The sequence below is a fragment of the Coregonus lavaretus genome (genome assembly GCF_964263955.1).
Source record: "Coregonus lavaretus genome assembly, chromosome: 26".
Classification (NCBI taxonomy): domain Eukaryota; kingdom Metazoa; phylum Chordata; class Actinopteri; order Salmoniformes; family Salmonidae; genus Coregonus; species Coregonus lavaretus.
This window is the reverse complement of record NC_140013.1, coordinates 11,034,095-11,060,307: the sequence shown is the minus strand read 5'-3', so window position 1 is coordinate 11,060,307 and position 26,213 is coordinate 11,034,095. Positions and strand designations below refer to the sequence as shown.

General features: G+C 43.2%; 1 protein-coding gene across 1 annotated transcript; it reads left to right on the top strand.

The window, feature by feature from the left end:
• Window positions 1-26: 26 nt before the first annotated feature.
• On the top strand, window positions 27-25,905 carry LOC311102143 (uncharacterized protein). Its single transcript, XM_084143376.1, has 4 exons — window positions 27-172; window positions 384-2,013; window positions 2,308-3,463; window positions 22,925-25,905. Exons 1-4 carry the CDS (start codon window positions 107-109, stop codon window positions 24,951-24,953), a joined length of 4,881 nt encoding a protein of 1,626 aa, XP_083999502.1. The 5' UTR covers window positions 27-106; the 3' UTR covers window positions 24,954-25,905.
• The last annotated feature ends 308 nt before the right edge of the window (window positions 25,906-26,213 follow it).

Sequence of the window (26,213 nt, the reverse complement as noted above, 5' to 3'; positions counted from 1 at the left end):
CGAGGTGGAGGCTGAGGCAGAGCGGCCGGACACCTGCCTGGGCCTGGAAGAAGAGGATCTATCCCCCCTGAGCCTCCCGCCCACCCTCTCCATCACTGAGGAGATCATGCAGTTCATCAACCAGAGCCGCATGCGAGAGGGCATGGCCGAACTCAAGCATGACGCAGTATGGGTGGGCTATACTGTCTTTCACAATTCACATATTATTAAACAGTTGCTATGGATTTGAAGCAACCTGTGCCACTTGTCTAGTCACTAGACATTAGTGTCTAGTTTTATGAGCCATCAATTCCTTCCTGAGTTAGTGCTGCATTACTTTACCATGTACATATAGTAGGAGCTGCAGGGATGACTTTTTTGAGTCTGTTTCTGTCTCTCCACAGGATCCACCCCGGGATGAGTCTCTGGAGGACCAAACAACTGAGCCACATCCATGTCCAGTTGCTCAGCAAGGAAATGACCAGCCGCTTGCTTCCTCTACAGAGGAGACTTATGAGTCGCAAGACCCCCATCCCAATAGTCCAGAAGAGATAACAGTACAACTGGAGGGGAGCAGAAGCAAAATGGAAGACCAAACTCTTCCACCCCGTCTGGCCAGTGAGTCCTCAGAGGAGGGTGGTCGTGAAGGGGGAGAGTCAACACCTTTGCCAGTTGATGTCATAGAGGAGATGCTTCAGGAGGAGAGCACATCAGCCAAAGAAACCGAGACAGTTGGGGAAATAATTGCATCAGAGGTGGAGGACGAGCAAACGATCAAAACCGCGACACCACTCTCTCCTGTAAGCCTCCCTGACAAAAGGGAGAGGGAGAAAGAACTCTGCTTTGACCTCCCAAACGAGGACAAGCACTCAGAAGCTCCTCTCTCTCCTCTCTCCGTCCCAGCGCACACTGTACAGAGCCCTCTGGCGCCCAAGAAAGAGACCCAGCTCACCAAGTCCGACAGGCAGATCATCGAGAAGATCCGTAGCTACTACGAGGCGGCTGAGGCCGAGGCAGGAGAAGCAGGAGAAGGTGACAGCAGCCCCACCCCCAGGAGAAACAGCTTCTCCCTCATTATCCCCACCGGCCTGGTCAAAGACTCTGTGTCCCGCTTTGCTGTCTTTGGCCACCAGGACAGCCTGTGTGACTCGGAGAGCGGGCGCTCCGATGGCGGGGCAGAACCAGAGCCTGAGTCAGAGCTGCCCTCCCCTCTTCTGTCAGTGCCTGGCCAGGGAGAGGGCATCCTCAGCCCAGACTGTTCCTCCACTTCTGCTGCTGGTTCCCAGGAAGAGCACAGCCAGGCACCAGGTCAGGGTGAGCCTGTTGTGGAGGAATGTAGCAAGTTTGAGCATGGGAGCGAGCTCCTCCCCTACACAGAGCTGATAAAGGAGTGGAAAGAGAAGGAGAAAGAGAAAGTAGGAGCTGCTGTTAGTATAGAGAGTGAAATCATACCAAACCTGTCTACAGACATCACCAAAGAGCCCTCATGCAGTGATGAAGCAGCCAAAGTGATCACAAAAGACCAGCAAGTAATCAACGGCCACGGACCAAGTTCGGACTCCACTGTCCCTCCACCTACAGGCCTCCATGACAGTAAGACTGCCCCAGTGTCCCAGGCTGGGTGGGGCAGAATCAGAGACAGGAGCTTCCCCACTGGGAACCTAGACGGCCTACCCAGCCAGATCAAGGTGGGCCACTGGTCCCGCCACTGTAAGATGGTGTCCTCCAGCCGGACCCTGTACGAAGGGGCAGCGGTCGCAGACGTGGCGGGGATAGGCCTGTTCGAGGCCAGCCCCGGTGATCCATGTCTGGTGGAGAACTCTGAGAGGATCCTCAGTAAGGTTCAAATGCTGGCTTGCATGTACAGTGCCAAGGCCAGCAGCATGAAGGTGCCACTTCACCACAAGAGGGTGTGTGTGGGCCTTGCACCGTGGACCACCACCACCAGGCACAGTGTCCCTCCTCAGGCCCAGCTGCCACAGCAGCATCATGGGGAGAAGATTACAATAAAGAGAGCTCAGAGCCATTCCACTGGTCAGTACCTTTTAACATCCTGTAGAAATGGCTATGATTTGATTTAATAGTGTAGAAGTGATGAGATCTGAAGACTTGTTGGTGTCTTATTGTTGATTTCTTTCTGAATTGTTTTACTAAACACTACTAAATAATGGAATAAAACGTATAAACTGTGATTTAACATGTTTGATAGTGAAGGTAAAGCCTTCATATGGTTGGTCAGGAAACACAACGAATAAAACATGACATGTAAAGCCTCCATATTGTTTATCAGTGAATGACAGTGTTTGGACTGATTTTTTTGGTTTACAGGTTGCCAGGAGATTGCTTCAGTTTCCTCAGAACCCCAGCTCTTTGGCCACGTCCTTGTCAGTGAACAGCTGTCCCCCACCTACCGCCAGCAGGAGAATAGCTGCGTCCTGGCCGGACCCAGGGACAGTGTTTCCAACCTGGGATCCACGTCCTTTGCCTCTCCCCACTCCTCCCCTCTGACCACCCCACCAAAAACCACTCAGGTTGGGCCTGAGGAGGTAGTGACGACTGCTGTGGAGGGGAAGCTTATGGAGAACCAGTCTGAGGAAGTAATCTCAGAAGCTGAGATGCGGAGGCCTCACCCCAAGTGGGGCTCCCCAGGCCAGGAAGGCCCCATCCAAGGGGTAGGGATGGAAGTACCAGCTGATGGTCATTCAGGGACCCCAGAGATGTCTGTGAATCTCAGCAGGACTTGGGCAGAGCAGAAAGGACATCATCTGTACTCCATCAGGGAAGATCCTGCTCTTGGGGCAGCAGCAGCCTCTTTTGCAGGCCCATGTGGGAACAAAGACAGATCTCCAGGGATTGGAGCTGCAGAGGAGCTGCAGAAGACCATTCAACAGCAGGCTCCAACTGAACCAGAGAAAAGCCAGGTGGTGAAGCCAGACAAAGACAGTTTAAACACCAAGATAATGTCGCCTTATGTGGCCAGTGGGGCTGAGAGGAGGAGCTCACCCCAGATGGCCCCTAGTCATCAAAGCAAAGCTGAATCTACCAAAGAGAAGTCACGAGATGGCACTCTAGATGATCGGGATGTTTCACCTGCAGCGCCAAAGATTTCCCCTCACATCTCCAACATACCCACACAACAGAAGTCCATTTCTGGGCTAACTGAGGGGTCAAACCCCTTAGTGTGGCGTCCCACTCAGTCACCTATGACTGAACCCATGCAAGCAACACATACATCTGGTCAGAGAGTCAAGGAGAGTCAAGTCCCAGAGGATTCCAAAGGAAAAGAGGGGGGCATGGTTCCCCATCCGTGGTCATCACACCAAAGCTCGACGCCTACACCTCCGCCAGGGGTGCAGTCCTCCGACTCTCTGCCTAAATTCACCAACCAAAGACCCCCCAATCTGCACCTGCCCACTACCATGGGCAGAAGGAGCCTTCCTATGAATTTGAATGGATCAAACAACGCCACACTCCCCAGCCAAAGGTACAGTATTTAATAGGACTTAATAATACAGTTAGTAACACAATTTCACCAGTCCATTGCTTAATTCTTCCACTAAGAGTTCTTGTAGATAATAAGCAGAATCTGCCGCACACCCAAAACCGATTTGTGAAGGTGCTGGAGGCTAAATGCAAAACTGGAGAAACATTAAAGAAATGTGCATCTGACTGGAAGTGTGCAGATACTTTTTCCTGTTTCTCCACTAAGAGTTCTGAAAGAAATTCCATGAATCAGAGAATACAGTGTTATTCACAGAGTAGATGGAAAGAAAGCATTTGAGTGAAATGCTCTATGCACTGTGATTTACAGTGCCTTCATAAAGTATTCATACCTCTTTACTTATTCCACATTTTGTTGTGTTACAGCCTGAATTCAAAATGGATTAATTAAATAATAAAATCTCACCCATCTACACAAAATACCCCATAATGACAAAGTGAACACGTTTTCAGAAAGTTTAGCAAATGTATTAATAATGAAATACAGTAATATCTCATTTACATACAATACCAGTCAAAGGTTTGGACACACCTACTCATTCAAGGGTTTTTCTTCATTTTAACTATTTTCTACATTGTAGAATAATGTTGAAGACATCAACACTATGAAATAACACATATGGAATCATGTAGTAACCAAAAAAGTGTTAAACAAATCAAAATATATTTTATATTTGAGATTCTTCAAAGTAGCCACCCTTTGCCTTGATGACAGCTTTGCACACTCTTTGCATTCTCTCAACCAGCTTCACCTGGAATGCTTTTCCAACAGTCTTGAAGGAGTTCCCACATATGCTGAGCACTTGTTGGCTGCTTTACCTTCACTCTGCGGTCCAACTCATCCCAAACCATCTCAATTGGGTTGAGGTCGGGGGATTGTGGAGGCCAGGTCATCTAATGCAACACTCCATCACTCTCCTTCTTGGTCAAATAGCCCTTACACAGCCTGGAGGTGTGTTGGGTCATTGTCCTGTTGAAAAACAAATGATTGTCCCACTAAGCCCAAACCAGATGGGATGGTGTATCGCTGCAGGATGCTGTGGTAGCCATGCTGGTTAAGTGTGCCTTGAATTCTAAATAAATCACAGACAGTGTCACCAGCAAAGCACCCCACACTATCACACCTCCACCTCCATGCTTCATGGTGGGAACTACACATGCGGCGGTCATCCGTTCACCTACACTGCGTCTCACAAAGACACAGCGGTTGTAACAAAAAATCTCAAATTTGGACTCCAGAACAAAGGACAGATTTCCACCGGTCTTATGTCCATTGCTCGTGTTTCTTGGCCCAAGCAAGTCTCTTCTTATTATTGGTGTCCTTTAGTAGTGGTTTCTTTGCAGCAATTCGACCATGAAGGCCTGATTCACGCAGTCTCCTCTGAACAGTTGATGTTGAGATGTGTTTGTTACTTGAACTCTGTAAAACACTTATTTTGGGCTGCAATTTCTGAGGCTGGTAACTCTAATGACCTTATCCTCTGCAGCAGAGGTAACTCTGTGTCTTCCTTTCCTGTGGCGGTCCTCATGAGAGCCAGTTTCATCATAGCGTTTGATGGTTTTTGCGACTGCACTTGAAGAAACGTTCAAAGTTCTTCACATTTTATGGATTGACTGACCTTCATGTCTTAAAGTAATGATGGACTGTCGTTTCTCTTTGATTATTATTTGAGCTGTTCTTGCCATAATATCATAATATGGACTTGGTCTTTTACAAAATTGGGCTATCTTCTGTATAACCCCCCCCCCCCCCTCTTTGTAAACATTGCTCCCCACTTTTGTTTAGTTATAGCATTTCCCATATATGTGTTAGTATCCTAACACATCAAAATATGCAACTTTGTCTTAACAATAATATCTAGGACATGTTAAGAATGGTGTCAACATCTTTAGCATACATAACCTATTTCACCCATATCAATATAAGTATTATAACAATCAAAATAATCAAAATCAATATCTAATCCATTAATTGCAATGTCAACATCATTAGGCATTAATATTAATAACTTATTCAGATCAATCAGTCCACTTATAATTTATAATCATAATCAAATTAATTACCCAAAACAACTTTAGAATGACAATTCTTAGTTAGTCACCTTGGTTCCTTCATTCAAAGTTAAAACTCTCACCTTGGCACATATTGACACTGGCAGAATGTATATTTATTTATGTTTATTATCATAATTCTAGCATTAATTCCTCATAACGAGAATTACAACAGATCAGTATCTTAATGCATTCCTAGTCCAAATTACTATAAATTTAGCAGTGTATAATACCTCCTTAATCAACATACTACCTTAACTAACACTCCCTTCCTCTACCGGCACTCAATCTTCTGGCGTCTTCATTATGTCAGATAGCTTCATAGTTCATCTTGGATTGCCCATGACAATATCCCAATTCCAATGTCACACCTGAACCACCTCACCTCTACCCCCATTCTGTTTTGTCCATTTGCCAACCAGTATACCAGCACCATCAGAGATGGTATATTTGAATACATCTCTATTCATGCCCACTCCAATTGGACTCCTGTCACACTCTTGAGAGAAAAGGCATAAGAGAAAAGAAAAGGCAGTTGATTGCTTCGATTGGATGCTGGTTCTGATTCAGGTCTGGTAGAGGTAATGCTGGACAGGAACATCTTCAGCCAGGTAGAGTTTTTTTTTGGTTTTTATTGAGGTTCACACCGTTCTGGACCGAATTATCTCTGCTATGCATCAAGACATAATCCGTTGCAACCTTGTGAAAGGACAAATCATAACAATTTAGTTGAGTTCATTTCCACCATTCTTAATACCAATTTCTAATACTTGATCCTGCTGCCTGATACATTTTTCCTTGAGGGATCCCTGTATTCCAAAGGCTACAGTGGGGAAAAAAAGTATTTAGTCAGCCACCAATTGTGCAAGTTCTCCCACTTAAAAAGATGAGAGAGGCCTGTAATTTTCATCATAGGTACACGTCAACTATGACAGACAAAATGAGGGAAAAAAATCCAGAAAATCACATTGTAGGATTTTTAATGAAATTATTTGCAAATTATGGTGGAAAATAAGTATTTGGTCAATAACAAAAGTTTCTCAATACTTTGTTATATACACTTTGTTGGCAATGACACAGGTCAAATGTTTTCTGTAAGTCTTCACAAGGTTTTCACACACTGTTGCTGGTATTTTGGCCCATTCCTCCATGCAGATCTCCTCTAGAGCAGTGATGTTTTGGGGCTGTCGCTGGGCAACACAGACTTTCAACTCCCTCCAAAGATTTTCTATGGGTTTGAGATCTGGAGACTGGCTAGGCCACTCCAGGACCTTGAAATGCTTCTTACGAAGCCACTCCTTCGTTGCCCGGGCGGTGTGTTTGGGATCATTGTCATGCTGAAAGACCCAGCCACGTTTCATCTTCAATGCCCTTGCTGATGGAAGGAGGTTTTCACTCAAAATCTCACGATACATGGCCCCATTCATTCTTTCCTTTACACGGATCAGTCATCCTGGTCCCTTTGCAGAAAAACAGCCCCAAAGCATGATGTTTCCACCCCCATGCTTCACAGTAGGTATGGTGTTCTTTGGATGCAACGCAGCATTCTTTGTCCTCCAAACACGACGAGTTGAGTTTTTACCAAAAAGTTATATTTTGGTTTCATCTGACCATATGACATTCTCCCAATCCTCTTCTGGATCATCCAAATGCACTCTAGCAAACTTCAGACGGGCCTGGACATGTACTGGCTTAAGCAGGGGGACACGTCTGGCACTGCAGGATTTGAGTCCCTGGTGGCGTAGTGTGTTACTGATGGTAGGCTTTGTTACTTTGGTCCCAGCTCTCTGCAGGTCATCCACTAGGTCCCCCCGTGTGGTTCTGGGATTTTTGCTCACCGTTCTTGTGATCATTTTGACCCCACGGGGTGAGATCTTGCGTGGAGCCCCAGATCGAGGGAGATTATCAGTGGTCTTGTATGTCTTCCATTTCCTAATAATTGGTCCCACAATTGATTTCTTCAAACCAAGCTGCTTACCTATTGCAGATTCAGTCTTCCCAGCCTGGTGCAGGTCTACAATTTTGTTTCTGGTGTCCTTTGACAGCTCTTTGGTCTTGGCCATAGTGGAGTTTGGAGTGTGGCTGTTTGAGGTTGTGGACAGGTGTCTTTTATACTGATAACAAGTTCAAACAGGTGCCATTAATACAGGTAACGAGTGGAGGACAGAGGAGCCTCTTAAAGAAGAAGTTACAGGTCTGTGAGAGCCAGAAATCTTGCTTGTTTGTAGGTGACCAAATACTTATTTTCCACCATAATTTGCAAATAAATTCATTAAAAATCCTACAATGTGATTTTCTGGATTTTTTTTCCTCAATTTGTCTGTCATAGTTGGCGTGTACCTATGATGAAAATTACAGGCCTCTCTCATCTTTTTAAGTGTGAGAACTTGCACAATTGGTGGCTGACTAAATACTTTTTTTCCCCACTGTATCTGTATAAATGCCACATATTTCACATTCTCCCTCCCAATTGTTTTATTTTACCACTCCTATATATTTGCTCATAGTCTATTTGACATTACTCTGGCGCTTTCCTTTTCCTTGTTCCTATTCTAACCACTAATTGCTTACCCTTCTCTCCCCATCCTGGTTGATTATACAATTGTTTATATTTAGGATTTCCTAAATATTACAAACATTCTGCTGGCCAATATGGTCTTTCCGAGTTCCTTATATGACAAAAGTTGTGGTTGAATCATAGCACAGTCCTAGTAACTGTGGAGATGTTGAACTACTGTTAACTATTTAAAACGGAGATGTGGTGCATATTAGACTATTTTCTTTATTCAATTTTAATGCAATATATTGTACTCATCTATACCAATCATTGTTTAACGGCTCCTTCCATTCCCTTTCTTCTGTATTTGGTATGGCTCTAACATGTACAGGGTTTAGTGCACTTTCCCAAGGAATAACTACTCCAATAACACTAACCCCTGGACACTAAATACTACATCAAATTGTTTATCTAAGCCTTGGGCTGTTCTCCTTATGTCTATGATTCACCTGTCTCTTTCTTTCATTATCTTAAGGTCACACTACCCCATGTGACTTCCCCATACTCTGTGCTGGTTCCTCCCACACCAATAATAATTTAACCCTTGTATTTTAATAGTGATCCCTTCCTGCATTTTAGTTATGGTTCCTGCCTGTGCAAGAATATACATTTTAATCCTGTCTATATCCCCTCTATGTCTTGTTCTTCTGCTCTTTACTATTATCAGTACCCCATTCCCCTTATTCTCAGGGAACTAGTCAAGTACAGAGAAATCAATGATGAGGATTTCTGGTGCATCTTGGAGGTCTTGAAAGCAAGAACACGTAGCTCATCAGTAATTGCCATCCTGACCCATCTGATTCTCGCCAGCATCCTCAGCTCTCTCATCTCCCAGTCATCGGTTCCCTCACTCTGGTAGAATGGTTTGGATGATACCAGGTCACGCTCCCCTCTATCCATACCGCCGTTGGTGTAACCTGAACGCCGATGTATGGTCACTTTAGCTGTTATTCTTCTTCCGTCACCAGGGTCTCCGGATCAGCCAGAGTCCCTCTCAATCTATCGACATCGGTCTGCGAAGAGTGTCCTTCTACCAGCCTACCCATAGGGAAGCTCGGAGTCACTGCTACAAAGACACACAAACACAGACAAACACAAAAGACAACAATGCTACCCAATGGCGGGCCGTCTTCCTCTCCTGGTGTTGGAACACTCCTATAGTGGGAAACATGGATCTAAGTATCGGTCTCTCCCACTTTTACCATCATTGAGGTAGCCAACAACACCTGGTATGGGCCCCTCCACATATGGTCTTTCCAGCTCTTTCTTCTGTAGTCTTTTGCCATCACATAGTCTCCAGGGCGCAGAAAATACTCAAATTATCCTACTCAGTTGGGCAGAGTTATCTTCACCCATGAAAATAAAATCTTAAGAACATTGTTAGGTTAGGTGAGACACAGTATGCTACTTATGTCCTCTCATCCGTCAAGAGAAGCCTTGAGATTATGAAGCGCACTCTCTTCCAGCTTGTTGTAGTCCACTCATTTCATAGACAGACCACCATGCCTCCTATCACAAAAACAAAAAAGATTTAACCTATAACACATTATTACTACTGCTCATATCCTTAATACACCTTGCATATTTCCCCACAAAACCATTATAAAACATTAAAACCTCTGTAAGCCCAACTTCCTTCCTTGGACACATGCATCACATCATGATTCATGTGTTCAAAAAACAAAACAACAACAATATTGCCTATCAAACCAAAAATAATAACTGAACTTAAAATGACAAGCCTTGAGCATATCTTTACTTAACTATATCCCATAACACTATTCAAGGAATACCTCTCCTTCAGGACTAACTCTCTCACTTCATCCTTGTCCTGTTTGGACTAATATATAGGATTTTTTCCAAATTATAAACTTCTTCACAATTATCCTTATTATATCTAACCCCCAATTCAGCATGCCTCTAGAATTTACAGTGCGGGTGATCAGGTCACACTATAAAGCCAGGACAGATTTCAGAGGTCATTGAAATCATTCAATGAATTGTTCCATCCAATAGTATACTACTCATTAACAACCATCAAAACATTTCATAAATGTTGTATCCCGAGTGTACAGTAAGTCCTTAGTACAGCTCTTTTCAAAATAAATCACACGTATTTACTTATCCCTCAGTAAATAAAAACCCAAATGATATGTGTTTGCCCCTTTAAGATATTTCACTTCTATCTCGTGAAAAAAACTAAAATACAAATAAAAATCCTATACAGCTAACATTTCATACTAAGTGGGTTGTTTATGGTTATTTAAACACCATATAGTAAAACAATAAACAAACAAAAAATGTCCAGGCCCTATTTATAGTCTCGGAAAGTTTTTCAAAGAAAATAGAAAATCACTCCCCCCTTTATCCTGGAAGAAAAGGTACACATTTAGTTAGTTTACATTTTGATACCTCCTAACCAGTCCAAACAATCTAAATTCGAAATTCTCACTCTCTATTCACACATCTCCTAATTCTCCTACTCAGAAAACCCTCAAGAACATCACTTGTAACTGCTCCCTTCCCCGATGAATTCCACAATCCAGTGCACATAAAACGACATAAAGTCCCATAAGATTTCAACCCCCGAGGCTTTTTCGTAACCTCAAATACAGTCAATTTCTCCGTGTAAGGAATCAGTGATATTTGATCCCAAGTATCTATTAAAATATTGTTTGAGACGTGGGTCTCCTACATCTCCTTCATCATTCATTCTGTAGGGGATTTCCATCAGTCCCAGAAAAGACTCCCAACCAAGACACATCAGACATTTATCATGTTTCATTAAGTGGAATATACACCTATAACATAACAAACCCATAACCACTTTCCAGTCATCTAATAATTTCAACCTGTTGCATTGTTTTTAGTAAAAATATAAATTATTGTGTAATCAATCCAGAACCCACAAGAAGTTAGTGCTGTCTCCTGTCCCCTAGTCCAAAATAAATGCTTCTCTAGTTATCCTGATTTGGTCCTTCCCACAAGTTCTAAGACTGCTGCCATTCAGCCAAGCTGGGCCCATTCCCTTGCCAATTACCCTGTTGTGGTTGCCTAGGCCACCACGGCTTGGTAGGACAATCCCTTCTTGTATGTCCTGATTGACTGCACCCCCAGCAGACCCCTGGTCTTCTTGGTGGTGGTGTAATTAAGCCAGCCTTGTTTGGTTCACTCTCCCTCCATTGTTATCCTTCTAGCTTTGTATCATTACTGGATTAATGACATATGTAATAACTGTTTCGCATTAGATTGTGCCTTTTTCTGATAATGTTATAATTGTAGCCTATTGCATTAATTTAGTTTAAAATACAAACTTGTTGTTGAACAAATCTAGAACCTACATTAAGTACGTACTATTCCATCAGCATAATAGTTAAAACTACCTACACTCCACTGGTCCACGTAGCAAAAACAAATTATCGTTTTAGAATTCATTAACTATTTGCATACATCACTGGTGTCACGCAAACTATAGAATAAAGTAATAACAATTAGAATTTGTCAAATAAATGTTTTCCATCCAACTATTCAAACTTGCTTCAAATATCTCTTTCAGCTCGATACAGTCAAGCAAGTACGACTCTCTTTTACCCGAGAACTAAAACATGGCATTATTAAAGTCTATTCACAACCCAACAATAACTAATAGTATTTTTGTATTCATATTATTAAAAGACGTTACTTTCATTCCAGTCTACCTAAACAATTCAAATTATGGCAATTGCTAGTCCGCTATTCAAATGTATGTAACTGTCCTTTCTGATTAGACTATAGACACTCCTCCTTCTTTCCCGTTGAATAAGTGAGTCCTTCAGTCTGAAAAGACGCAGGCTGCTAAATCATCCAGTCTTATCCTGACTGTTCCGTCAATCTAATCAACTCACAACCATAGTTGAACTATACTTAGAAAACCTAGACTCTAATCAGCGATGCAGAATATATGCTTTATTGAAAGGACAAGTAAATCCTCCTTTATTCCAATGATAATGGTCAGTAGTTTTAGTATCTGGCACATACCACACTTTATCAGAAAATAGCTTTACAGGACTAAGATTTCACAAGCTGGAAGCTTTAACAGTCAACAAGTCAAATCTACATTAATTAATTTGGAAACAGATCTAACGAATTCAATCAAATGGATTATGTTATTTCCCCCTTTTATACTAAAATTCCTTTACTATCTCACTTCTGCTTCAAAATGATAGATAGTTATCATAATGCCTACTCTTATTTCTATCAATGATCTATGTACTTTCTCCAACCCCTCACGTACGTCTATGTTTTTGGGGATGCAAGTCAGCACCTATTATTTTATCCAATCCCTCGTAATAAATTACACTCACATAAAATTAATTATATTCTAATATATTCACATCAACCAAACCATTCATGTTTCTAATGATTCTTTATTACCACAAATCAGTTAATCATAATCTAGTCTCAGCGGAACAACAACTAATTACCCAAATCCTTCCCCTCAGTCATAGAATCCTCCCAGAATTCACTGATCTTACAAAATTCTATGACAGGCATTGTTGTACGAAACTCCAAGATATCATTTACATGAAAAGCGTATTATTCAAACTTATATATAATTATCATACACACCTCTATATCTCATCATTCAAACTTCAGAGTGCGACTCATTTACACCATTATACCATTCTCATTCCACATTCACACAATGTTGTTCTCAAACGCGCTTAATTACTATTTGTATAACCTACAGGAATATTTTATTCTATCAAAGGGCCCAAATTTGGAATGTTAACCCTATCCCAGTTATTATTTTACTGTAGTCAATTTATCACAATACTACATCACCTCTAAAGTTTCCAAATATAATGTCAGAAACACACCCTAAAAGATTGACCAAAATACAATGCATAGACGTCATATGATCACACCGGTACACGTGACCTGTTCCTCCAACAGGATTTCTCATACCCCTCCTAGTAATGTGAATTTTCCACTCAGTTGGTAAATGTATATCCACATAACATTAATTATTCTCTTTCCTTTTTGAACATGTTGAGTACTTATTTTTCTCTTTTTCTTTTGGCGCTTCTCTTCTTTCCTGTGTCTTTTGCTTTATGGTTCTTTATCAGTGTTTCCATTTCCTCACACACCGAGACATCAAATGTTCCTCCTTCTGGTCATTTGGTGCCCATTTTCCTGGTGCGTTTCTCCCATGCTTCAGATGTTTTCGCTATTTCTTCCTTGCCTAAGGGATACTTAGCACTCAGTATTTCTACCGCCTATAATTTTAACTTCCTTTTAAATCTATTTTAGTATTCGTCCTATTTATTTATTTATTTCTCCTTCTTTATTCTTTTTATATTAGTATTCACTTTTATTGTTAAACTATTTGTGCTTCTTTGATTATTGTTTGGTCAGAACCTATATATTATTAATGGGCATTTGACAGTCTCTTTATGTAATAATAATATAATATCTCCTGATGTCCACTTTTATTTTGTGTGGAACACCTCATGAATCTTTCCCTTGCTAGTGTTTTTCTTAGCTTTAAATCACTCAGCTATATGTGTGTTTCTACCCCTATGAGCATTCACACACCATTCACTCTTCCTCTCCTGGTGCGAGACCGGGTGCGTCCTTCTTACCAGGTTACACTTAAGTAACGGTCCAGGAAAGGTGCGCCAACCTTTCTCCACCAAAGACAGAAACTTCAAACGACCTCAAACACAGTTTCTCTCCTCAAATAAGCTATTATCTGCAGGATTTCTTATTATTCTCATTCATACAGATGAGTAGCCACCCGCGCCCAAATGAATCAGACAGTTAAATGACTCACAGTAGCCCAAGCAAACCACTCATCCACATGAGATGATCAGACCTACTATATCTAACACTTTCTCTATATTTTGAAGCCTTAGTGGCTGTTTAACCCGTTCACCTACTCAGGATGACCGGTGTTAACTCCAATTTATGTCACCTACTCCGGATGACCTATCTTTTTACCTGATCGACCCTTTCTGATTCACTTCCCGACACAAGAAAGACTATTTTATACAGGATTTCTATCTACCTATATAGCCCTCTAGGTGATTCACTTCCTCGATACACCCTTTCTGGACTTCTATCTTACACTTTCCTAAGCGACCTGTAAATTCGGCCCTTTCTTCTGACACAGAAAAAAGCGGTATTACACAGGATTTCTGCCTACCTAAGTGGCCCTCTAAACGATACACTTCCTCGACACGTTTAGAGTGGTATCTGTAGGGCTTTGACCAATTTATTATCTGATCGTTCAAACAGATGGACAGCCGCCTGTGCCAAAGCAACCCAGACAAAGCGATCAGCAGGATGAATCAAATGAATTGAACAGACAGTTCAGACGAACAACAGAGTGACATCGACATGTATTCTTAAATCCAAAAGCTCCCAGTCTCTAATTTTCTGGTTCTTAAATTTGGAGACCTACTTGGTATTCTGCGGCTGAGGCCGGGCCCCGGATCGACCACACAAACTTTATACTATATAAGTAAGAACTTGGCTTACCTTTTTTAAAAGCGGCCGCTTTGTTTGTATGGTCCGTCCAAGCCGTTTCACAGCCGCATATGTCCACCGTCTCTGGTCCCTGTTTCCAACTCCTGGCAACGCTCGCCATTTATGTCGTAGAAATATTTGACTCAAAAGTAGTCAACTCAAAAATATCTCTCAAGAAACTGGAGCTTGTGAATCCAAAAATTAGGCTTTATTATTGCATAACAAAGCAGAGCTTGCTCCATGGAACAACTGGCTCTCCTTGGCTCAAAGATCTTCTTTTATACAAATACAAGTGCACAATCATGCTTACATAGCATATACAGTTACTCCCCTTAGGGCAAATGATTAACTTATTTTAGTGCCGCTCTACCCTTATCTTTCAACGTCCAGATGTCACATGTGGTTTACTCCAAAAGGCCATGGGCGCTTTTCCATATGAGGCCTCTTTCCCTTATCTCATTATATTGGTAGCGTGGCTCAGACACTTTCTTAAAAAATAATATACATACATTCATTAAAGCACGGTTACACACTTTTTTATTTTTTTGTATTTTTTTTATTTCACCTTTATTTAACCAGGTAAACCAGTTGAGAACAAGTTCTCATTTACAACTGCGACTTGGCCAAGATAAAGCAAAGCAGTGCGATAAAAAACAACAACACAGAGTTACATATGGGGTAAAACAAAACAAAACAAGTCAAAAATACAACAGAAATACATATAATATACAGTGTGCAAATTTAGCAAGTTATGGAGGTAAGGCAATAAAATAGGCTATAGTGCAAAATAATTACAATTAGTATTAACACTGGAATAATAGATGTGCAAGAGATGATGTGCAAATAGAGATACTGGGGTACAAATGAGCAAAATAAATAACAATATAGGGATGAGGTAGTTGGGCGGGCTAATTTCAGATGGGCTGTGTACAGGTGCAGTGATCGGTAAGGTGCTCTGACAACTGATGCTTAAAGTTAGTGAGGGAGATAAGTGTCTCCAGCTTCAGAGATTTTTGCAATTTGTTCCAGTCATTGGCAGCAGAGAACTGGAAGGAATTGCGGCCAAAGGAGGTGTTGGCTTTGGGGATGACCAGTGAGATATACCCGCTGGAGCGCAGACTACGGGTGGGTGTTGCTATGGTGAGCTAAGATAAGGCGGGGATTTGCCTAGCAGTGATTTATAGATGGCCTGGAGCCAGTGGGTTTGGCGACGAATATGTAGTGAGGACCAGCCAACAAGAGCGTACAGGTCACAATGGTGGGTAGTATATGGGGCTTTGGTGACAAAACGGATGGCACTGTGATAGACTACATCCAATTTGCTGAGTAGAGTGTTGGAGGCTATTTTGTAAATGACATCGCCGAAGTCAAGGATCGGTAGGATAGTCAGTTTTACGAGGGCATGTTTGGCAGCATGAGTGAAGGAGGCTTTGTTGCAAAATAGGAAGCCGATTCTAGATTTAACTTTGGATTGGAGATTCTTAATGTGAGTCTGGAAGGAGAGTTTACAGTCTAACCAGACACCTAGATATTTGTAGTTGTCCACATACTCTAGGTCAGACCCGTCGAGAGTAGTGATTCTAGTCGGGTGGGTGGGTGCAAACAGCGTTCGGTTGAAGAGCATGCATTTAGTTTTACTAGTGTTTAAGAGCAGCTGGAGGCTACTGAAGGAGTGTTGTATGGAATTGAAGCTCGTTTGGAGGTTTGTTAACACAGTGTCCAATGAAGGGCCAGATGTATACAAAATGGTGTCGTCTGCGTAGAGGTGGATCTGAGAGTCACCAGCAGCAAGAGCGATGTCATTGATATACACAGAGAAAAGAGTCGGCCCAAGAATTGAACCCTGTGGCACCCCCATAGAGACTGCCATAGGTCCAGACAACAGGCCCTCCGATTTGACACATTCAACTCTATCTGAGAAGTAGTTGGTGAACCAGGCGAGGCAGTCATTTGAGAAACCAAGGCTATTTAGTCTGCCAATAAGAATGCAGTGGTTGACAGAGTCGAAAGCCTTGGCCAGGTCAATGAAAACGGCTGCACAGTACTGTCTATTATCGATCGCGGTTATAATATCGTTTAGGACCTTGAGCGTGGCTGAAGTGCACCCATGACCAGCTCGGAAACCGGATTGCATAGCGGAGAAGGTACGGTGGGATTCGAAATGGTCGGTGATCTGTTTGTTGACTTGGCTTTCAAAAACTTTTGAAAGGCAGGGCAGGATGGATATGGGCCTGTAACAGTTTGGATCTAGAGTGTCACCCCCTTTGAAGAGGGGGATGACCGCGGCAGCTTTCCAATCTCTGGGGATCTCAGACGTTACGAAAGAGAGGTTGAACAGGCTAGTAATAGGGGTTGCGACAATTTCGGCGGCTAGTTTTAGAAAGAAAGGGTCCAGATTGTCTAGCCCAGATGATTTGTAGGGGTCCAGATTTTGCAGCTCTTTTAGAACATCAGCTGTCTGGATTTGTGTGAAGGAGAAGCGGGGGGGGGCATGGGCAAGTTGCAGCGGAGGGTGCAGAGCTGGTGGCCGGGGTAGTGGTAGCCAGGTGGAAAGCATGGCCAGCCGTAGCAAATGGCTTGTTGAAATTCTCGATTATTGTAGATTTATCGGTGGTGATAGTGTTTCCTAGCCTCAGTGCAGTGGGCAGCTGGGAGGAAGTGCTCTTATTTTCCATGGACTTTACAGTGTCCCAAAACTTTTTGGAGTTAGTGCTACAGGCTGCAAATTTCTGTTTGAAAAAGTTAGCCTTTGCTTTCCTAACTGCTTGTGTATATTGGTTCCTAACTTCCCTGAAAAGTTGCATATCGCGGGGGCTATTTGATGCTAATGCAGTACGCCACAGGATGTTTTTGTGCTGGTCAAGGGCAGTCAAGTCTGAAGAGAACCAGGGGCTATATCTGTTCTTAGTTCTGTATTTTTTGAATGGGGCATGTCTATTTAAGATTGAGAGGAAATTACTTTTAAAGAACAACCAGGCATCCTCTACTGACGGAATGAGATCTATATCCATCCAGGATACCTGGGCCAGGTCAATTAGGAAGGCCTGCTCGCTGAAGTGTTTTTGGGAGCGTTTGACAGTGATGAGGGGTGGTCGTTTGACCGCGGACCCGTTACGGACGCAGGCAATAAGGCAGTGATCGCTGAGATCCTGGTTGAAGACAGCGGAGGTGTATTTAGAGGGTAAGTTAGTCAGGATGATATCTATGAGGGTACCCATGTTTACGGATTTAGGGTTGTACCTGGTAGGTTCGTTAATAATTTGTGTGAGATTGAGGGCATCTAGTTTAGATTGTAGGATGGCCGGGGTGTTAAGCATATCCCAATTTAGGTCACCAAGCAGTACGAACTCTGAGGATAGATGGGGGGCAATCAATTCACATATGGTGTCCAGGGCACAGCTGGGGGCTGAGGGGGGTCTGTAGCAAGCGGCAACAGTGAGAGATTTATTTCTGGAAAGGTGGATTTTTAGAAGTAGAAGCTCAAACTGTTTGGGCACAGACCTGGATAGTATGATGGAGCTCTGCAGGCTATCTCTACAGTAGATTGCAACTTCACCCCCTTTGGCAGTTCTATCTAGACGGAAAATGTTATAGTTGGGGATGGAAATTTCAGAATTTTTGGTGGCCTTCCTAAGCCAGGATTCAGACACTGCTAGAACATCAGGGTTGGCGGAGTGTGCTAACGCAGTGAATAACTCAAACTTAGGAAGGAGGCTTCTGATATTTATGTGCAGAAAACCAAGACTTTTACGGTTACAGAAGTCAACAAATGATAGCTCCTGGGGAGTAGGAGTGATACTGGGGGCTGCAGGGCCTGGGTTAGCCTCTACATCACCAGAGGAACAGAGGAGGACTAGAATAAGGATACGACTAAAGGCTTTAAGAACTGGTCTTCTAGTGCGTTGGGTACATAGAATAAAGGGGGCAGTTCTCCGGGCGTTGTAGAAAAGATTCAGGGCATTATGTACAGAAAAGGATATGGAAGGATATGAGTACAGTTCAGGTAACCCTAAGCGTTGGGTAACAATGAAAGAGATAGCGTCATTGGAGGCATCGATTGAGCCGGTCTCGGCGTGTATGGGGGGTGGAACAAAGGAACTATTTGAGGCAGTTTGAGAGGGATTAGGGGTTCTACAGTCAAATTGTATAATAAGAACTAACCCAAACAGCAATAGGCAAGGCATAATTGACATGGGAGAGAGGCATAAAGCAGTCACAGGTGTTATTAGAGAGAGCTAAGACACAACTGGAAATAGCGATAACGTTTGGGCTAAGACTAAACAGAATAAACAGGACAGGGTACCGTGTAAAGGAACAGTCCAGCAGGCATCAGCTGTGCAGCTGAGTGATCATAAGGTCCAGTGCATTGATGCATTGATTATATTCCTTATTTAGGCATGCATCTGGATTATAAAATATCAATCATGTTTACTATATTTTACATTTGACATTTCCCAACATTTTGCCTTAATGATACATAAAATATTTCTATTGAAATTCCACAAATTAACTTTTAACAAGGCACACCTGTTAATTGAAATGCATTCCAGGTGACTTCCTCGTTAATCTGTTTGAGAGAATGCCAATAGTGTGCAAAGCTGTCATCAAGGCAAACGGTGGCTACTTTGAAGAATCTCAAATATAAAATATATTTTGATTTGTTTAACACTTTTTTTGGTTACTACATGATTCCATGTGTGTTATTTCATAGTTTTGATGTCTTCACTACTATTGTACAATGTAGAAAATAGTAAAAATAAAGAAAAACCCTGGATTACAGCTGTGAGTCTTTCTGGGTAAGTCTCTAAGAGCTTTGCACACCTGTATTGTACAATATTCGCTAATTATTCTTTTTTAAATTCTTCAAGCTCTGTCAAGTTGGTTGTTGATCATTGCTAGACAGCCATTTTCAAGTCTTGCCATAGATTTTTAAGCCGATTTAAGTCAAAACTGTAACTAGGCCACTCAGAAACATTTAATGTCGTCTTGGTAAGCAACACCAGTGTATATTTGGCCTTGTGTTTTAGGTTATTGTCCTGCTGAAAGGTGAATTTGTCTCCCAGTGTCTTTTGGAAAGCAGACTGAACTAGGTTTTCCTCTAGGACTTTGCCCGTGCTTAGCTCTATTCTGTTTATTTTCATCCTAAAAAAAAACTCCCTAGTGCTTGCCGATGACAAGCCTACCCATACCATGATGCAGCCACCACCATGCTTGAAAATGTGAAGACTGGTACTCAGCCATGTGTTGTGTTGGATTTGCCCCAAACTGACGCTTCGTATTCAGGACGTAAAGTCAATGTCTTTACCACATTTTTTGCAGTTTTACTTTAGTGCCTTAATGCAAACAGGATGCATGTTTTGGAATATGTTTTATTCTGTACAGGCTTCCTTCTTTTCACTCTGTCATTTAGGTTAGTATTGTGGAGTAACTACAATGTTGTTGATCCATCCACAGTTTTCTCCTATCACAGACATTAAACTCTGTAACTGTTTTAGAATCACCATTGGCCTCATGGTGAAATCCATGAGCAGTTTCTTTCTTCTCCGGCAACTGAGTTAGGTAGGACGCCTGTATCTTTGTAGTGCCTGGGTGTATTGATATACCATTCAAAGTGTAATTAATAGCTTCACCATGCTCAAAGGCATATTCAATGTCTGCTTTTTAAAAATCCAATCTACCAATAGGTGCCCTTCTTTGCGAGGCATTGGAAAACCTCCCTGGTCTTTGTGGTTGAATCTGTGTTTGAAATTCACTGCTCGACTGAGAGACCTTACAGATACAGTTGAAGTCGGAAGTTTACATACACCTTAGCTAAATACATTTAAACTCAGTTTTCACAATTCCTGACATTTAATCCTGGTTAAACGGCCCTGTCTTAGGTCAGTTAGGATCACCACTTTATTTTAAGAATGTGAAATGTCAGAATAATAGTAGAGAGAATTATTTATTTCAGCTTTTATTTCTTTCATCACATTCCCAGTGGGTCAGAATTTACATACACTCAATTAGTATTTGGTAGCATTGCCTTTAAATTGTTTAACTTGGGTCAAACGTTTCAGGTAGCCTTCCACAAGATTCCCACAAAAAGTTGGGTTAATTTTGGCCCGTTCCTCCTGACAGAGCTGGTGTAACTGAGTCAGGTTTGTAGGCCTCCTTGCTCGCACACGCTTTTTCAGTTCTGCCCACAAATGTTCTAAAGGATTGAGGTCAGGGCTTTGTGATGGCCACTCCAATACCTTGACTTTGTTGTCCTTAAGCCATTTTGCCACAACTTTGGAAGTATGCTTGGGATCATTGTACATTTGGAAGACCCATTTGCGACCAAGCTTTAACTTCCTGACTGATGTCTTGAGATGTTGCTTCAATATATCCACATAATTTTCCTTCCTCATGATGCCATCTATTTTGTGAAGTGCACCAGTCCCTCCTGCAGCAAAGCACCCCCACAGCATGATGCTGCCACCCCCGTGCTTCACGGTTGGGATGGTGTTCTTCGGCTTGCAAGCAACCCCCTTTTTCTTCCAAACATAACGATGGTCATTATTGCCAAACAGTTCTATTTTCGTTTCATTAGACCAGAGGACATTTCTCCAAAAAGTACGATCTTTGTCCCCATGTGCAGTTGCAAACCGTAGTCTGGCTTTTTTATCGTGGTTTTGGAGCAGTGGCTTCTTCCTTGCTGAGCGGCCTTTCAGGTTATGTCAATATAGGACTCGTTTTACTGTGGATATAGATAATGCTGTACCTGTTTCCTCCAGCATCTTGTTGTTCTGGGATTTATTTGCACTTTTCACACCAAAGTATGTTCATCTCTAGGAGACAGAATGCATCTCCTTCCTGAGCGGTATGACGTCTGTGTGGTGTTTATACTTGCGTACTATTGTTTGTACAGATGAACGTGGTACCTTCAGGCATTTGGAAATTGCTCCCAAGGATGAACCAGACTACAGTCTACAATTTTCTTTCTGAGGTCTTGGCTGATTTTTTTTTATTTTCCCATGATGTCAAGCAAAGAGGCACTGGGTTTGAAGGTAGGCCTTGAAATACATCCACAGGTACACCTCCAATTGACTCAAATTATGTCAATTAGCCTATCAGAAGCTTCTAAAGCCATGAAATCATTTTCTGGAATTTTCCAAGCTGTTTAAAGGCACCGTCAACTTAGTGTATGTAAACTTCTGACCCACTAGAATTGTGATACTGTGAAATAATCTGTCTGTAAACAATTACTTGTGTCATGCACAAAGTAGATGTCCTGACCGACTTGCCAAAACTATAGTTTGTTAACAAGAAATTTGTGGAGTGGTTGAAAAACGAGTTTTAATGACTCCAACCTAAGTGTATGTAAACTTCCGACTTCAACTGTAATTGAATGTGTCAGGTACAGAGATGAGGTAGTCATTAAAAAAATCATGTTAAACACTATTATTGCACACAGAGTCCATACAACGTATTATGTGACTTGTTAAGCACATTTGTACTCCTGAACTTATTTAGGCTTGCCATAACAAAGGGGTTGAATACTTACTAACTCAAGTAATTTCAGCATTAACTTTTTTATTAATTTGTAAAAATTTCTAAAAACATATTTCCACTTTGACATTATGGGGTATTGTGTGTAGGCCAGTGACACAAACTCTCAATTTAATCAATTTAAAATTCAGGCTGTAACACAACAAAATGTGAAAACACACATAAATCACTATGTGTTGGCATGATTGTCCACTGCTTTAGAGGTCATATCGAGTGGTAAAATGTTCCATCGTTCCTATTTGGCTGTATAATAATAAATACAAAAATGGTTTAGTTTTATTTTGTATTCATCGCAGCTAAGAGCTGAATTGCATATTCAAAAGTACAAACGTACTGTCAAAGTAGCTTATTTTCACAAGACTGAGCCATCGCAGCCTGCAGTCCTCTCCTCTCAATTCTGCTTCTCCTCTAACCAGTGTTGTGGTTGTGGCATTAATTTGTCCCTCCAGGATTTCGCAGGGATTTTTTTTGTGATACTTTGCATGGCAATATGCAGTGATTTAGTCGAATTTGTAGCGAAAATGAAGGAAGAAAGTTGGCTTGATTGAACCGTATTATGCAGTGATTGGTTGAAATTCCGAGCCCTCTTTTTGTACTGCGGTGATGGGTCAGTTTTATGTGATAATATTGTGATGATTTGGCTGTTTTATGCAGAAATAGTGCAGTGATTGGTCAAATTTGCAAGCCCTGTGTGAAATTGTTGATTTTGCTCAAAATGTTGCCATCGCAGAATCCTGGAGGGACTGATTAAACAAGTCCATTCATTTCCTCTTCTCTTTCCTTTGGTTATAGGCTACCACCTGCTCCACTGAGGTCCAGAGAGCCAGGCCAGGATCCATCACTCCCATCCATCCATGCCTCAGGATTGTCCCCCGTCAGACGGCCTTCCTCCCAGCCCTCACTGGAGAGATCAGCCACCCTGCCTCCAGGTATTGGCCATCCCATGGATGCCAAGCCCCCCTCCGCCTTCAGCCCCAGCAAAAGTCTCTGCCATCGCTCTCCCTCCCCCATCAGGGGACTCCCCTGCTCCTCTCCCACCCCTTCTGCCTTGACCAAGTCCCTGGCTGCATCCTGCATCAGCCAGTCCATCAGCCAGAGTCTGGCCAAGAAGAACGCTCGCCTCCAGGGCCAGGCCACCCCTCCCCCAGACAGTCCAGCCTCTCTAGCCCCCGCTCCCACTGCATCCCCACTCAGGATGAGGTCTCCCTCCCCCAAACTCACCTCTGGCCCCGGCGGCCCCCCTCTGAGTCCTGGCCATGCCCATGCTTCCTACTCCAGAGATGGCAGCGAGTGTCCCCCTTTTCCTCTCCGGTCTACTTCACTCCGCTCCAGCCCATGCCCATCCCCATCCCCAGCCCTGTCCCCCCCACCATACCGCAGCCAGCGCTCAGTCTCCCCAGTCAGCTTGCATCACACCACCTCTTCCTCTGCCTCTCCACAGCCCAGGCCTGCTGCCCTAGACCAGCCACGTCATATTGGTTTGAATGGAAACAGCAACAACAATAACAACAACAACAATAACACCACTAACGGAGGATGGGCCATGAATCACCGGATGCCACCGTTAGTGTGTGCCAATAGTATACCACACCCCCATGATTCTCTTTGGAGTGGTTCTACTCACACTCCCAACAGGGTGGCAAGGCCCTTCTCTGCCTCGGAGCCCAGCTCACGAGTGCAGTCCCCCTCTCCCTCCCCATCTCCATTCAGCAGGATCTGCTCCCCTCCCCCAGTCCAGAATCATACAGGCCCTCTGATGAACAAGCCCCCCAACCCTAGAAGCACCCGGACAGGAGGGGCTAGCCCCTTCAACCACCTGGGCCTCTCCCTGGAGCTCCCCAGGGCCTCCTCAGCCTGCTCCTCAGGCATCAACTCCCCTCGTATTACCTCCCCTCCGCCCATTGGGGTTCCTGCCAATGTGTGGGGAGTCGCCGCTCCTCAGCCGCGGAATGCCAAATTGGCATTTCCTTCCTCCTCCATAGCCTCAGCCACATGGAGAGATGGCTTCTCACCCTCCATGCAGAGAAGCTCCAGCACCACCTCCTCTCCCCCATCTGGTTTCTCCCCATGCTCTCCAACCCCTTCTCAGAACCTGCAGAGGACCAAGGGGAGCAGCCTGCCCTTCCTCAGCCTGGCTGACCGACCACCCAGCCCAGTCAGGAATGGGAGGAGGTCATGGGGGGAGAGCGGAGGGTGCAGGGCTGTGGGTGCAGAGCAGGAGTCTGGGCTGATGAGCCCCCGAGGGGGATCCTACTTCTACAGCGGCTCCTACAGTGGCTCCCCATCATGCCTTAGCCCCGGGGCCTTGTCCCCTGTCAGACTGGCCCCTGGGAAGAGCACCCACGGCGGGCAACACTTCACCAGCATTGCCTGGCCCGACGTACGAGAACTCCTGACCAAGTATGACAGTGGAGACAGCCCTGACCGGAGCGCTCCGACCTCCCCTGTCTGGCCTCAGGATGAGTGGGGTGACCCAGACCTTGGGGAGGACAGTTGCCGGAGCCGCCTGATCTGTGCAAATGTGCCTCGGGCCTCCCCAGCCCCAGACATGGGCGCACCCATCCAGTACCCTCACAGGAGTGAGCCAAAGCCAGAGGACACCTCCTCAACGCAGGCAGCCAGAAGGACTCTAAAGACTAGCTATGCTACCACTGTGAACCTGCAGATTGCTGGTAGTGGACGTATCACTTCCTTCAGCAACACCCAGGTGAGCCTGAGCCAGACCTTAGCCCCTGTGGTAGACAACAAGGGCAGACGGAGGGTCAGCATCAATGCCTGCAACCTTACCCTTCCCGTTCCCCAGAACTGCAAGAGGCTGTGAGGGGCTGCGACTGGGGGACCTCCTCCAAGGTGCCTTATGCCTCAGTGAAGGTCTAAATAGGCACTTTGCCCTGAAAAAGGGGTGTTCATAGGGATCCTATGAGATATAACTCCAGGTCATATGATAATGAATTACATTAGACTTAATTGGACAGTAGAGTGAATCACCTGTTCTTCCAGATGACAATCTGACAATGTCAGGGATTCTGCAACCAACTCCACATACCACCGTCCGGCCACCTATATCACTGTCCAACAGGACACCGACTGAACCCACAGACAAATTAGTTAGCCTTGAGTTAGCCTTTTATCAGTCGTTTTGTTCTTGTAAGGTTCTTTCAAAATAAATTCTGTTTATTCTGTTAAACAAAAAACAATGTATTTTTTACCAAACACCTGTGTTTATGCTTGTGGCTGGCATGGTGAAAATTGTCAATTATTTTCTTCTATTTATGAAGTAGTCTTATTTTGTCTGCATTTCTGGCACTTAATTTTATGTCTTTATTTTGCACAATGTCCTCAGCTGTGTGTGTAGTTAAGACGTGTCTGTGAAGTTAGCTTTTATTTCAGACCAAATCATGATGTTGATGTTTTTATGTATTCTAACCTATGTTTCTGTTGTAGTTTTATCAGTGGTTCATGTTGAAAAATAAATAAAAATAAGGGAAGATAAGGGCAACACATTTCAGGGAAAATAAAGTGCAAGAAAATGAATGCTGTGAGTCATTCACATGCATTTTTATTGTTGCACAACACAGTGTCTTCAGGCTACAATGTCCCATTTTGATAGCATAGGCTTAGCTACTTTTTTAAGTACCCTATTTATATATCAGATTTGAAATTGTGTGAGCTCCTGTGGTCAAAAGACTCAAAAAAACAACCACTGTGTCTATTACTTATGTGCATTTCAGTTATTTGTACTCCAGTAATAATACAAAAATTAAAGACCCTTTGATGTTGTCTGTCTCCTTTATAAATCCTCCAATTATACCTTATGATATGAATTTGTCAATATCCTGGAAAACAGCTATTAACACTGAATGACAATGTTTCCATACTTACCTACTTTTCAGAAGGAAAATAGTTCCCTGGACCTGGTCGAAGTGCATGCGTCAAGGTCGATCGGAAGGGGGTGAATGATTAAGAAGAATAGTGATGGAAGTTCGGCTCTTTTTACTGACTCGGATCTTATTCGAGTCGTTTAGTCAAAATAACGAATCTTTCGACTCATTTCGTTCATTTGAGTCAGTAATGCCCAGAG

Coding starts and splice junctions, on each gene's coding strand:
- LOC311102143 (XM_084143376.1), top strand. CDS start 107: ATGCAGTTCATCAACCAGAGCCGCATGCGAGAGGGCATGGCCGAACTC. Junction 2,014..2,307: donor AGCTCAGAGCCATTCCACTG/GTCAGTACCTTT, acceptor TTTGGTTTACAG/GTTGCCAGGAGATTGCTTCA. Junction 3,464..22,924: donor GCCACACTCCCCAGCCAAAG/GTACAGTATTTA, acceptor CTTTGGTTATAG/GCTACCACCTGCTCCACTGA.